Below are 12,500 nucleotides of genomic sequence, written 5' to 3'. Positions count from 1 at the left end.
TAGCATGTCAACATCCTCTGATACTATGAAGTACTGCCACACAGCCGACGTGTTGAATTACGTTGCTGGCGCTCATAGTAACCAAAACATTTGCTTCGCGTGCGCATAATTTGAACGTCACTTTATCGGCCAGGTACATCGGCAGAAATGTTAATATCTGCAGATGCCGATAATTAAGTTTTGAAGCTTTTATCTGCAGATACCGATGTTGTGCCGATATTATCGTGCATCCCTATTGATTTAAATTAAGAGTTTAGGTAGATTATATTGTTTATTTGTTATATAGTTGATAACATGTGGTTTGAAGAGGTAGGTAAACATTTTCAGACATTCCAGTGTCATTTTCCCTTAAACGGTTCTTCACATTGACTGTCTTTGATTTAATTGAATCTCAGCCTTTTCTAGGACACTGTATTTGTGCTTCTGCATATCTAAGGTTTGGAGCTGTTACTGATCGAGAACGACATACTACCCAAACTCGCTGTTGCCCTCACTCATTTTAAAGAGACTCATTTTGCAGGCTTCCATAGATTCCTCCTGACCTCACCTCACCTCACCCGATAAGGCAGCTTGGTTAGTCACTATTGTCCAGATGCTGAAGCTAAACCTAATCATTTCAAGGTAATTACTGGCTCCCGGCAGCCAGACGGCCTAGCCTGTGCGGTTCACCTCTTTCTCTCTCTGTGAGACCTGTCGCCACGGATACGCGCCTCTCATTAATCCCTGGGCCACGTTTGGACACGGCCCTCTTTTGGAAGCGTGAAAATAAACCCCCTTCTAATGTGGTTTGTCCTTCAAATAGATGGGAGAGGGAGGTCGAGAAGAAGGGCCGGGGAATCAATCTCTGCAGAACCGCGCGCGCTCGCTCACCGTCTCGGCTGCTTCGGGGAGGTGGGCCGAGAAAAACAAGACAGTCGTTCTGTAGAGTCACTGCTCAATGCAGGACGCATAGATCAAACAGCAGAGACGGGCTGGCCAATTTGTCATCCCTCACCTACAGTGTAGGGATGGGGGCCGGAGCACACGGCCGATGCATACTAATCCAGCTCATAAAAAAAAGGATGAGATGCCACGAGCAGCGAAGGGCAGATTATGCCACAGTCGCCAGGAGTCTCAGACTCTGAAATGTCAGTGCCTCTTGTTCCTCTCTCCTCAGCACCAGTCCCATCTCTCCCAGTATGGCACAAACACGCCCCCCCACCAAACACCTTGTCTCACCATAGATACTCAAACACGCCCCCCCCCCCCCACACCAAACACCTCCATCCTTGTCTCACCATAGATACTCAAACACCCCCCCTCCCCTACTAAACACCTTCATCCTTGTTTCACCATAGATACTCAAACACGCCCCCCCCCCCTACTAAACACCTCCATCCTTGTCTCACCATAGATACTCAAACACGCCCCCCCCCTACTAAACACCTCCATCCTTGTCTCACCATAGATACTCAAACACGCCCCCCCCCCCCAATAAACACCTTCATCCTTGTCTCACCATAGATACTCAAACACGCCCCCCCCCCCCCCAATAAACACCTCCATCCTTGTTTCACCATAGATACTCAAACATGGGGCCCATTTACGGCCATCTGGAGAAGCACGATGAGAATTAGCCCTCATCATCGGCCTCCTCGGCTGGCTGTGGGTCATGTACGTATTATGCATAGGCCAATCACACGGCTCCTGAAGGAGGCCAATCACACGGCTCCTGAAGGAGGCCGAGAGCCTCGGAGATGTGTCTGCGGAGCAAGGGTCAAGGGTCAGGGCCTCGCCACCGTCTCTGACGCGCTGTCTCACGCGTTCGGCCGTCAGGCGTTCGCTTACGATTAATCTGCGATCGGGGCTGTGTGTGTGATCGATGGGTCGCTCGGCCTTTCGCAGCGTCTCCCTGGCTTGCCCTGTCGCCGAGGTGATGTTAGCCGGGCCTCGCCCCTGCACGAGAGTGATGATGATGAACCAGCCTGAAACGCAGGAGCTGGAGGAGGACGCTGACCTGAGATCAGTGTGACTCCAGGTGGTGGTGGTGGTGGTGGTGTGTGTGTGTGTGTGTGTGGCCTGATGAAGTGTGCTCCATAAACCCAGATTGATGTGTGCTGTCTTCTCTTCTCCACGGCCAGGCGTCTGCTGTGTGTCTGCGCGCGCCGGTGTCCGAGTCGCTGTCCAGGCTGCAGAGGGACCAGCTGCAGAAGTTCGCCCAGTACCTCATCAGTGAGCTTCCGCAACAGGTAAGGTCCCAGGGGGCACCCGTGTGCGTACTGTAGAGGCGGTGAAAACCACCTCTTGACACAGAACCAAACCTCTGTCGAGCAGGTGTGTGTGTGTACATGAGTGTGCATGTGTCCGTGCGTGTGAATGAGAATGAGAAAGAGAAAGAGAGAGAGAGTGAGTGCACGATAGATAAGGTTTCTTTCTAGAGAAATCTGGCTTGAATCGAAGTTACTCAAAACAAGGTTCCTCTGTTGCCCAAATCTCCAATAATAATAAAAAGAAATGAACTGTGCTGACTCCAGCTTCGGGGAAAATCTTTATTCTCCTGAGCTCTGGGGGGGTCAGAGGTCGCGTTGGTTTCAACTCTCTGCTCTAACCTTTGGTTGACTAAACTTCAGCCTCTCAGCTCCAGCCATATGGGCCTGTTGTCAGAAGGGGACACAGTGACTGCATTGTCTCTGTGTGTGTGTGTGTGTGTGTGTGTTGAGCGTGTGTCTTGGCCTGGATCATGTAATATTATCGGCGTAACCGTGTTGGGAGAGGGTTTTTTGTTCTGTCTTAAAGTGGTTCTTGCGGTCTCATGCTTGACTTAGTTAGTCCCTGGCAGCGTATCCTTTAAAAGACATTTTGAGACTATCCCCCTTGTCAATGTCCCATCTTAAATAGAAACCAGAAGATCTTGTTCTTGTTGAGTCATATTCTTTGCAATAATGTGGTGTCTTGTGATTAACACCCCCCTCTCTAGATATTGCCCACAGCACAGAGGCTTCTGGATGAACTGTTGTCTTCACAGTCCACCGCCATCAACACAGTGTGTGGAGCCCCAGGTAGGCCCTCAACCGCTCTCTATACTCTCAGTACACCACCATCAACACAGTGTGTGGAGCCCCAGGTAGGCCCTCAACCGCCCCCTTTATTCTCCTCAGAGGCACTTCCTGAACAGCCTTCCTGAATGTCTTAATTGAGTCGTAATGATTGTATCGGTTTTGGCTTTGGCTTCGCAAAGGGTCACTTGAGCGTATGGATGCAGACATGTGTTTACACAACCTGTATGGGAGAGCAACAACACAACAACACAACAACACAACAGCACAACAGCACAACAGCACAACAACACAACAGCACAACAGCACAACAGCACAACAGCAACCTGTAACAACACAGAGGGATGTGCGAGATGTGTTCAGACATTTTCTGCTTGGAGGCTCAGTTCAACTCTCACAGTGTCCTCTGTCCGCTCTCTCTCTCTCTCTCTCTCTCTCTCTCTCTCTCTCTCTCTCTCCCTTTGTGTCCTGGTCTGCAGATCCCACGGCCGGACCCTCGGCCTCAGACCAGAGCACCTGGTACCTGGACGAGTCCACACTCAGCGACAACATCAAAAAGACGCTGCACAAGTTCTGCGGTCCCTCACCAGTAGTATTTAGGTAAATATGAAACCATATGTGTATATCTAGAAGCTGTTTAGGGAGGGTCAGTGCATTTTGGGTTTGAGTCAGGAGAGGTGTCAGACAAACCCTGTGTTAAACTACAGTACTGTCATTGCACATTTAAAAACGCCATTTAAAATATCTTGAAATAGCTAGAACTTGAAAGTTTGCTCAGTTTGAAAGTTTGTTGCTATTGTGTAATGGCGCGCTCTCTCTCTCTCTCTGTGTGTGTGTGTGTGTGTGTGTGTGTGTGTGTGTGTGTGTGTGTGTCTCTGTGTGTCTCTGTGTGTGTTTGACCCTTGTGCAGTGATGTGAACTCCATGTACCTGTCCTCCACGGAGCCCCCGGCTGCAGCAGAGTGGGCGTGTCTCCTGAGGCCCCTGAGGGGCCGGGAGCCCGAGGGCATCTGGAACCTTCTGTCCATCGTCAGGGAGATGTTCAAGAGGAGGGACAGCAACGCCGCGCCGCTCCTGGAGATACTCACAGAGCAGTGTCTTACTTATGAACAGGTGTGATGGCACACACACTCACACACGCAGTCACAGTCACACACAGTCACACACATGCACACACACGCAGTCACACACACGCAGTCACACGCGCAGTCACACGCGTAGTCACACGCGCAGTCACCCACACTCACACACACAGTCACAGTCACACACAGTCACACACAGTCACACACACACACAGTCACACACGCAGTCACACACGCAGTCACACACAGTCACACACACACACACAGTCACACACGCAGTCACACACAGTCACACACACACAGTCACACACACACAGTCACACACACACAGTCACGCAGTCAAACACACACAGTGTCACACACACAGAGTCACACACACGCAGTAACACGCACAGACACACACTCACACACTTTTCTACGTATAAAACCGTATTTATGAAAACCTACTTCAAGATGTGTATCTCTGGTATCACATGGTCTGGAGGTGGCGTATGCATAATAATGTAAATTGCGGATTAGAGACACCAAGAAGGACTGATGGTTATGCAAGTAGGCTAAACGGTCCGTGTGTATTAAAGGTTGTTTTGCAGCACTGTCAGGTTTTCACAGTGTATTCAGAGCAACTGACTTTATACTGGGTACCAGGAGAGGATGATCAATTTGATGATCTTAAAAACTTCTATTTAAGTTATATCATATTAAAGTTATATCCAAATCATTTGAGCCTCCATGACACTTCCAAACGCTGGAGCGCAGTGGCCTGGATGATTCATTAATACTTTGTTAAAATAGTGAACAGTGGAAATTGCGAAATGGAGAAGTACCTGATCTCTGTAAGAATACGTTGTCAATATATGAATTAATCCTTTGTTTTATTTATCATATTAGTGCTAATTTAATTTTGAACTCAGGCTCGACCCTCACGGCAGCTGGTTATAATAAAACCTGCATGTTGCGCAACAAGGGAATGTTCATCCATAGGTTCGCCTTCCCTGGGAAGCTTACCTGGAAGATACATGCTAACATGCTAACCGACCAATTTAAGGTGTGTCTCCACCCATAGAAAGATAATTGTGGGGGTGGACTTTAAGCGCATTCATGTGCACTTGATTTTATGCTGCTTTGACTTATGAAGAGAATGGGCGTACATTTTGTATACGTTGGGTTAGATAACTCTGACGAGAAACCTCTATACACAAATCGTGTGATTGTGCGTCCACAAAAGGTTGTACACAAAGATGGATACATTTGGCCCCAGGTCTTTAACACAGATACACACAGATAAACACGCAGTGTCTTGTATGGAAACACAACACACTTTCTTTCTTTTGTGTCTTTATCTCTCCCTCTCTCTCTCTCTCACTTTATCAATCTTGTTCTCTCTCTCTCCCTCTCTCTCTCTCTCAGTTCAGTATTTAGAATAGATGAATAAAGACCTTGACTGAATGGGAACTTGACTCCTGTGGGAAATCCCATCATCTTTTGTAAGGAATAGGACAGGTTGTGATTGAAAAGAACAATTCTGACCCAGCTTTCATTCGTTCCTGCTTTTTTCTCTCCCTCTGTCTCTCTCCCCCCCCCCCCCCTCCTCCTCCTTCTCCTCCTCCTCCTCCTCTTCCTCTTCCTCCCTCTCCCTCCCTTCCTCTGTCTCACCCCCTCCCCCCCTCTCTCCTCCTCCTCCTCCTCCTCTCTCCCTCCCTCTGTCTCCCTCTGTCTCTCCCCCCCTCCTCTCTCCTCCTCCTCTTCCTCCCCTCTCTCTCCCCCTCCTCCTCCTCCTCCTCCTCTCTCCCTCCCTCTCCCCCCCCCCCCCCCCCTCTCTCACCCCCTCTCTCCTCCTCTCCCTCCCCCCTCTCTCTCCCCCTTCTCCTCTTCCTCCCTCTCCCTCCCTCCCTCTCTCTCTCCCCCTCCTCCTCTCAGATCATCGGCTGGTGGTACAGCGTGCGTACCTCGGCCTCCCACAGCAGCGCCAGCGGGCACACGGGCCGCAGCAACGGGCAGACGGAGGTGGCGGCGCACGCCTGTGCCAGCATGTGTGACGAGATGGTGGTGCTGTGGAGGCTGGCCGTGCTGGACCCCACCATGAGCCCCCAGAGGTGAGTGCACCGCCTGGCACACACACACACACGCACGCACGCACGCACGCACACACACACACACGCACACACACACACACACACACACACACACACACGCACACACACACACACACACACACACACACACACACATCCTCACGCCTAGAGTGCACCTGTGTGTTGAAGGGGATGTGACCTCACGCCTGCAGTGCACCTGTGTGGTGAAGGGGATGTGACCTCACGCCTGCAGTGCACCTGTGTGGTGAAGGGGATGTGACACACGTTCTGTGTACATGTTCAAACGCAGCGGTTGCATCAGTGATGTGTCAAGTGCAGTAGATACTCACCAGGTTGTGTCAAGTACCATAGATACTCACCAGGTTGTGTCAAGTGCAGTAGATACTCACCAGGTTGTGTCAAGTACCATAGATACTCACCAGGTTGGTTGGAGAGCTAGTCACTGCCCTGTCATTGCTATTTAACCAACTCAAAGCTATGCAGGCGGGTTTTGTTTTTATTAATACATTTTTATTTAATGTATTTCGGAGTAATGTTTAAGTCTAAGAAATTCCATTAATAGAAAGCTACTAGTGGTGTGGTGGCTGGTGAAGATTTATTCTCCTCTGCTGGCCTTTTTTTCTTTTCTTTTTTTTCTCTTGTGGTATCTGACCTCTGCTGTGACCTCTAGTCCTGCTGCTGTGACCTCTGACCTCCACGCCGGTGTTTGAGACGGGATGCTCAGCGCCGTGTGGTACAGATGTAATCACAGTCTCTCTCTTGTCCTCACTGGAGTCATGTATCTGTGGGGCCTGATGCTCTTCTCTCATCTCAGTCTGCCCAGCTAGCTAACATGATCTGGGCTCTTCTCTCATCTCAGTCTGCCCAGCTAGCTAACATGATCTGGGCTCTTCTCTCATCTCAGTCTGCCCAGCTAGCTAACATGATCTGGGCTCTTCTCTCATCTCAGTCTGCCCAGCTAGCTAACATGATCTGGGCTCTTCTCTCATCTCAGTCTGCCCAGCTAGCTAACATGATCTGGGCTCTTCTCTCATCTCAGTCTGCCCAGCTAGCTAACATGATCTGGACTCTTCTCTCATATCAGTTTGCCCAGCTAGCTAACATGATCTGGGCTCTTCAATCAGTCTGCCCAGCTAGCTAACATGATCTGGGCTCTTCAATCAGTCTGCCCAGCTAGCTAACATGATCTGGGCTCTTTAATCAGTCTGCCCAGCTAGCTAACATGATCTGGGCTTGTGCCTGAAAAGCGTTGTAGTAAAACAGAGTGTTGACTACATGTCACAAGTGGAATCTGAAGTACTGATTCTGTGTTGCCTACTGATCTCTCTCTCTCTCTTTCTCTGCCTCTCTCCATTTCTCTCTGCCCCTCTCTCTCTTTTGCTCTCTCTCCCCCTTTCTCTCTACCTCACTCTCTCTTTCACCCTCTCTCTTTCTCTCTCTCTCTCCCTTTCTCTTCTCTCTTGCTCTCACTGACTCTCTATCTCCCTCTCTACTCTCTCTTTGGTCTCCTTCTTTCTCTCCCTCAGTCTGTTTCTCTCCCCTGCTTTCTCTCTCTCTCTCTGCTTGCATTGGCTCTGCCTCTGCTAAGTGCTTTCATTTGACAGTGGGGTAAATGAGGTCTTTGTGGAGATCGGAGTTGCACTAAAACATAATGACAGTTTGGCATCTGCACAGAACTTTCTTTCTGTGGTATCCGTCCGCACGGGCTGCTTGCACGGACACTTTCTCTTTTGTGTTTGTTTGTGTGTGTGTGTGTGTGTGTGTGTTTGTTTGTGTGTGTGTGTGTGTCTGTGTGTGTGTGTGAGAGAGATTTAGAAATAAACTAGGCTCAGGAAATGGAACACTACATTTGTTTTTGATTTCTCGCCGTGGGCGATACAATCTGCAGAGAAGATTACTTGAAAGCAAAAAAAAAAAAAAAAGTTAAATAAAATACTAAATACTAAGATTGTTCCTACTTCCTTGCTTACTTTTTTTTTGGTTTCAAGTTGGTTGTTCTTGTGTTACAAACGCCTGCAGTCTGTCTTCTCTCAGATAGTGAAGTCATGTCATATGCCATGTGAGTGTGGTGTCTGTTTGACCCAGGCCTCTCTCTCTCTCTCTCTCTCTCTCTCTCTCTCTCTCTGCAGGCGTTTGGAACTGGCTGCCCAGCTCAAGCAGTGGCACCTGAAGGTGATTGAGATCGTCAAGCGTGGCCAGCACCGCAAGTCCCTGGACAAGCTCTTCCAGGGGTTCAAGCCGGCCGTGGAGTCCTGCTACTTCAACTGGGAGGTGGCCTACCCGCTGCCCGGCATCACCTACTCCAGCACTGACAAGAAGAGCGCCTCCTTCTGTTGGGCTCGGGCGGTGCAGCTGCAGCGCGGGGCCAAAGCCGGCCTGAGCGGGGATCAGCTGGAGCCTGGGGGAGGAGGAGGAGGAGGAGGAGGAGGAGGAAGGGCGGGGGTGTGCGACGGAGGATCATCTGAGCACAAACCTCGCAGCGGCAGCAGCAACAGCCACCAGCCCCAACAGGAAGTGGCTGTCCGCCCCAAGGAGACCATCGTGAGCAAGAGGAAGGGTCTGTCGGCGGGGGGCGGGCCCGGGGTGCTGATGCGTCTGGGAGGAGGCGTGGCTCTCGCGCTGGAGGGCGAGGGGAAGGGCTTGTACAAGACGGGCGGCTCCTCCTCTTCCTCCTCGGGGAGCAAAGCCAAGCTGGCGCAGGGAGGCAAGGCGTCCTGCGGCGGGGGATCAGGAGGAGGAGGAGGAGGGGGTGGCGGCGGAGGCGGTGGGGGGGGGAGCGGGGGCAAGCACCCCAGTGCCAAGCGGCGCACCAGCAGCGAGGACAGCTCCCTGGAGCCCGACATGGCCGAGCTCAGCCTGGACGACGGCTCCAGCCTGGCGCTGGGCGCCGAAGCCAGCAACACCAACAGCTTCGACTTCCTGCCGCCGCCCCCCGAGATGCTGCCCGCGCCCAGCCCGCTGCTCAGAGAGCCGCGCAAGTACGGCAGCGGTGGCAGCGCCGGCACGGCCAAGGAGCGGGTCTTCGAGGGCAAGCGTGTTGCCCACTCTTCCGTGCCTCCGCCGGCCGAGGTGCCCGCCTTCCCTAAGGAGGTTGCCCTGCCTGGAGCTGCCGTCACCGCCGCCGCCACCGGGTCCGCCGCGCCGACTGCCGATAAAGGGGTTGAGGTGGAGGCCGAGCTGGAGGAGAACGGAGCCGAGGAGGACCTGGTGGACGACGCCCCACCCTCCGCCACCGTCGCCGCGGACCCTAGTCTTCCTGCCCCGGTCATGGGCAAGCCGCCGCGAGGGGCCCGCAAAGAAGGAGAGGCAGCTGGGGCCTCGGCGGGGCCCTCAGCCGCGGCCCCCGAAGCAGCAGCAGCAGCAGCAGGAGGAGGAGCAGCAGGAGGAGGAGGAGGAGGAGCAGGAGGAGGAGGAGCAGGAGGAGGAGGAGTAGCTGCTGCTGCTCCTGCTGCTGCTGCTGCTGGAGGAGACCCAGTCGGGGAGGACGACTATCAGGCCTACTACCTGAGTGCTGCCTCAGAGGAGGGGGCTGACAGAGGCATCCCCGACAACAACCACGAGGAGGAGCCGGACATCTTCGCCGGCATCAAACCGCTGGAGCAGGAGGGCCGCATGGAGGTGAGCGCCGAGATTCACTTAGGTCACGCTGAGACCTTAGGACGTCATGTCACGTCAGAAGCAGAAATGATCCTTAGCCTGGAGGTGAGAGCAGAGATTCACTTCGATCACACTGAGACCTTAATACGTCACGTCACGTCATGATCCTTAGCCTGGAGGTGAGAGCACAGATTCACTTAGATCACACTGAGACCTTAAGACGTCACGTCACGTCAGAAGCAGAAATGATCCTTAGCCTGGAGGTGAGAGCAGAGATTCACTTAGATCACACTGAGACTTTAGGACGTCACGTCACGTCCGAAGCAGAAATGATCCTTAGCCTGGAGGTGAGAGCAGAGATTCACTTAGATCACGCTGAGACTTTAAGACGTCACATGATCCTTAGCCTGAGTGAGGGAGAGAGCTAAGTATTTCATTGTCTTGGAAGATAAAATACAGCGGATTGAGGGCCATTTACTGCAGTGTATTTTTTTTACGTATCAACCCTTCTTTTTATATCAACATGACATGCATTGCAAACTGACTTGTATCCACTGAGGGTGGACATTAAACTACACTTGAAGTGACAGAAGGCATCAAAGTGGTGTCATGAATATTGATGATGTTTTCTGGTCTTTCTGCCAAGCAGGCAGAAAATAACCTCCTTATTTCCTGACCATATGAGTCATAGTGGTATTAGTCATGTGGAGTTGTATCCAGTCCATTGGTGACTGATGGCTATGATGTAAACATGTGCTGCCCGTTGTAGGTGCTGTTTGCGTGTGCAGAGGCCCTTTACGCCCATGGCTACAGCAATGATGCGTGCCGATTGGCTGTGGAGCTGGCCAGGGACTTGCTGGCCAATCCTCCTGACCTGAAGGTGGAGCAACCACAAACAAAGGTAACCACGACAACCATGTCATCTTTTCAGCGGTTCGTCCCTTGTTTTCCTCCTTGCTGTCTCTAAAGCACTCATGCACTCACATACATACACACACTCACTCATACACACACTCACTCATACACACACTCACTCATACACACAATCACTCATGCACGTACGCACTCAGGCACACTCATGCACTGACACTCACATAAACACACATTCACATACACTCACACTCATATCCACACACACACACACTCACACACGCTCTCTCACCCCTACACACTCTTGCGTTGCAGTTACCTTGTCCTCCTATGTGCACGATTCGTCTTTTCTCCACTTTTGCACTCTTTCAAAAAACTTTTCTGTTTAGTTACTTTTTACATCAATTCCATTGTGGTCATTTATACCAATCATGGATTCGCCTCATATCTGTGTCTACTCCCCTCTCCTCCCCTCCCCTCCCCTCCCCTCCCCTCCCCTCCCCTCCCCTCCCTCTCTCTCAGGGGAAGAAGAGCAAGGTGTCGACCAGCCGCCAGACCCAGGTGGCCACCAACACGCTGTCCAAGGCGGCCTTCCTGCTGACGGTGCTGAGCGAGCGTCTGGAGCTGCACAACCTGGCCTTCAACATGGGCATGTTCTCCCTGGAGCTGCAGCGGCCCCCGGCCTCCACCAAGGCCCTCGAGGTGACTGGGCCCTGGCCGCGGCCGCCGCCGTCATGCTGGCTAACGTTAGCGTAACCTGTTCGGTGACTGCCCCCTGGCCGCCGCCATGCTGGCTAACATTAGCATAACCTGTACGCCTGCCGTGTGAAAGTGTGCCTGGGTTGAAATGTTGAACAGTCTGCGGTCAGTAAACGTGAGACATAGACGGCTTCAAACAGCTGGATGGAGAGCTGGAGCACAGTGGTACACAGTGCGGGGATCCTCCTTACACCCTCGTGTGTTGATTTGAAAAGCTCCTCACTCATGATATGAGGTGCTTACCTTCAGTGTGCCTTGTCTCTCTAGCATCAGTCCAACATCTGGCTAGCCTCCCATGCAAGCTGCACTATATGTATCCGCTTCAGTGGTGTCATGCTTCCTGGGAGTCTCACGGATGACCTTGATGTTCGCTCCCCACTCTCTCTCGCTGGCGCTCTGAAATCACCTCAGTGGTATTTCCCTCCCTGCGCTTGGCTCTCAGGCAGAGGAGATTTAAAGCCTGACCATAGTGGCGTTCGCATTCGAGCAGGAATGTGGGTTGCTCTGTGAGCAGACCAGTGACTCATGAGTGTGTGTGTGTGTGTGTGTGTGTGTGTGTGTGGGGGGCACCCTGGAGCTGTGCAGAAGCCTCTGCATAGTAGGATATTGCAGAGCCTGCCAGTTTTTGTCTTGGCACACACTTTCGTGACAGGCACTGTCAGCAGCATCTGACGAAGGAGATAGTATACACTGCCTCCCACCTCTCGCCTCCAAGTGGGGAATGTGACTTATTATGGGCATTTTTAGAATTCAGACACGTTGACTCAAGTGTGTCCCGCCTCCTACCCCCCCGCCTCCATCTGCCTTCCAAATGCATATCATGTGAGGTTGGAATTCTTTTGAATTCTGTCATGGTTTTAGTGCGTTAAAGAAGACAAATATATATATGTACATGTTTTAGCTTATAGTGCTGCAAATGGGTTATTTTGGGGAGGGGGGGGGGAAGGTCTTGGTTGAGCTCTGATCGTTAATGAAAGTTTCATTTCTGGTGTGTGTGTGTGTGTGCCTGTGTGTGTGTGTGTGTGTGTGTGTGCCTGTGTGTGTGTGTGTGTGTGTGTGTGTGTG

At 51.8% G+C, this 12,500-nt stretch overlaps 1 protein-coding gene across 5 annotated transcripts in view; it reads left to right on the top strand.

Annotated features, from left to right (window-relative positions):
* zswim8 (zinc finger, SWIM-type containing 8) overlaps window positions 1-12,500 on the top strand; it is a 42,006-nt gene that overhangs the window by 14,262 nt on the left and 15,244 nt on the right. For 4 of the 5 annotated variants that reach the window (XM_031578632.2, XM_031578631.2, XM_031578630.2 and 1 more), the window contains exons 6-13: window positions 2,121-2,228; window positions 2,957-3,038; window positions 3,515-3,635; window positions 3,946-4,147; window positions 6,034-6,209; window positions 8,339-9,827; window positions 10,576-10,707; window positions 11,199-11,378. In XM_031578632.2, coding sequence (XP_031434492.1) covers window positions 2,121-2,228; window positions 2,957-3,038; window positions 3,515-3,635; window positions 3,946-4,147; window positions 6,034-6,209; window positions 8,339-9,827; window positions 10,576-10,707; window positions 11,199-11,378 — 2,490 coding nt within the window. Of the gene's footprint in view, window positions 1-2,120; window positions 2,229-2,956; window positions 3,039-3,072; window positions 3,104-3,514; window positions 3,636-3,945; window positions 4,148-6,033; window positions 6,210-8,338; window positions 9,828-10,575; window positions 10,708-11,198; window positions 11,379-12,500 lie in introns of those variants that run through there. The other variant, XM_031578633.1, reaches the window with a different exon arrangement.

The sequence above is a fragment of the Clupea harengus genome, chromosome 13, assembly GCF_900700415.2.
Source record: "Clupea harengus chromosome 13, Ch_v2.0.2, whole genome shotgun sequence".
In the NCBI taxonomy this organism is placed as follows: Eukaryota; Metazoa; Chordata; class Actinopteri; order Clupeiformes; family Clupeidae; genus Clupea; species Clupea harengus.
The sequence above is the reverse complement of the archived record's forward strand: the minus strand, read 5'-3'. Positions and strand labels throughout refer to the sequence as shown.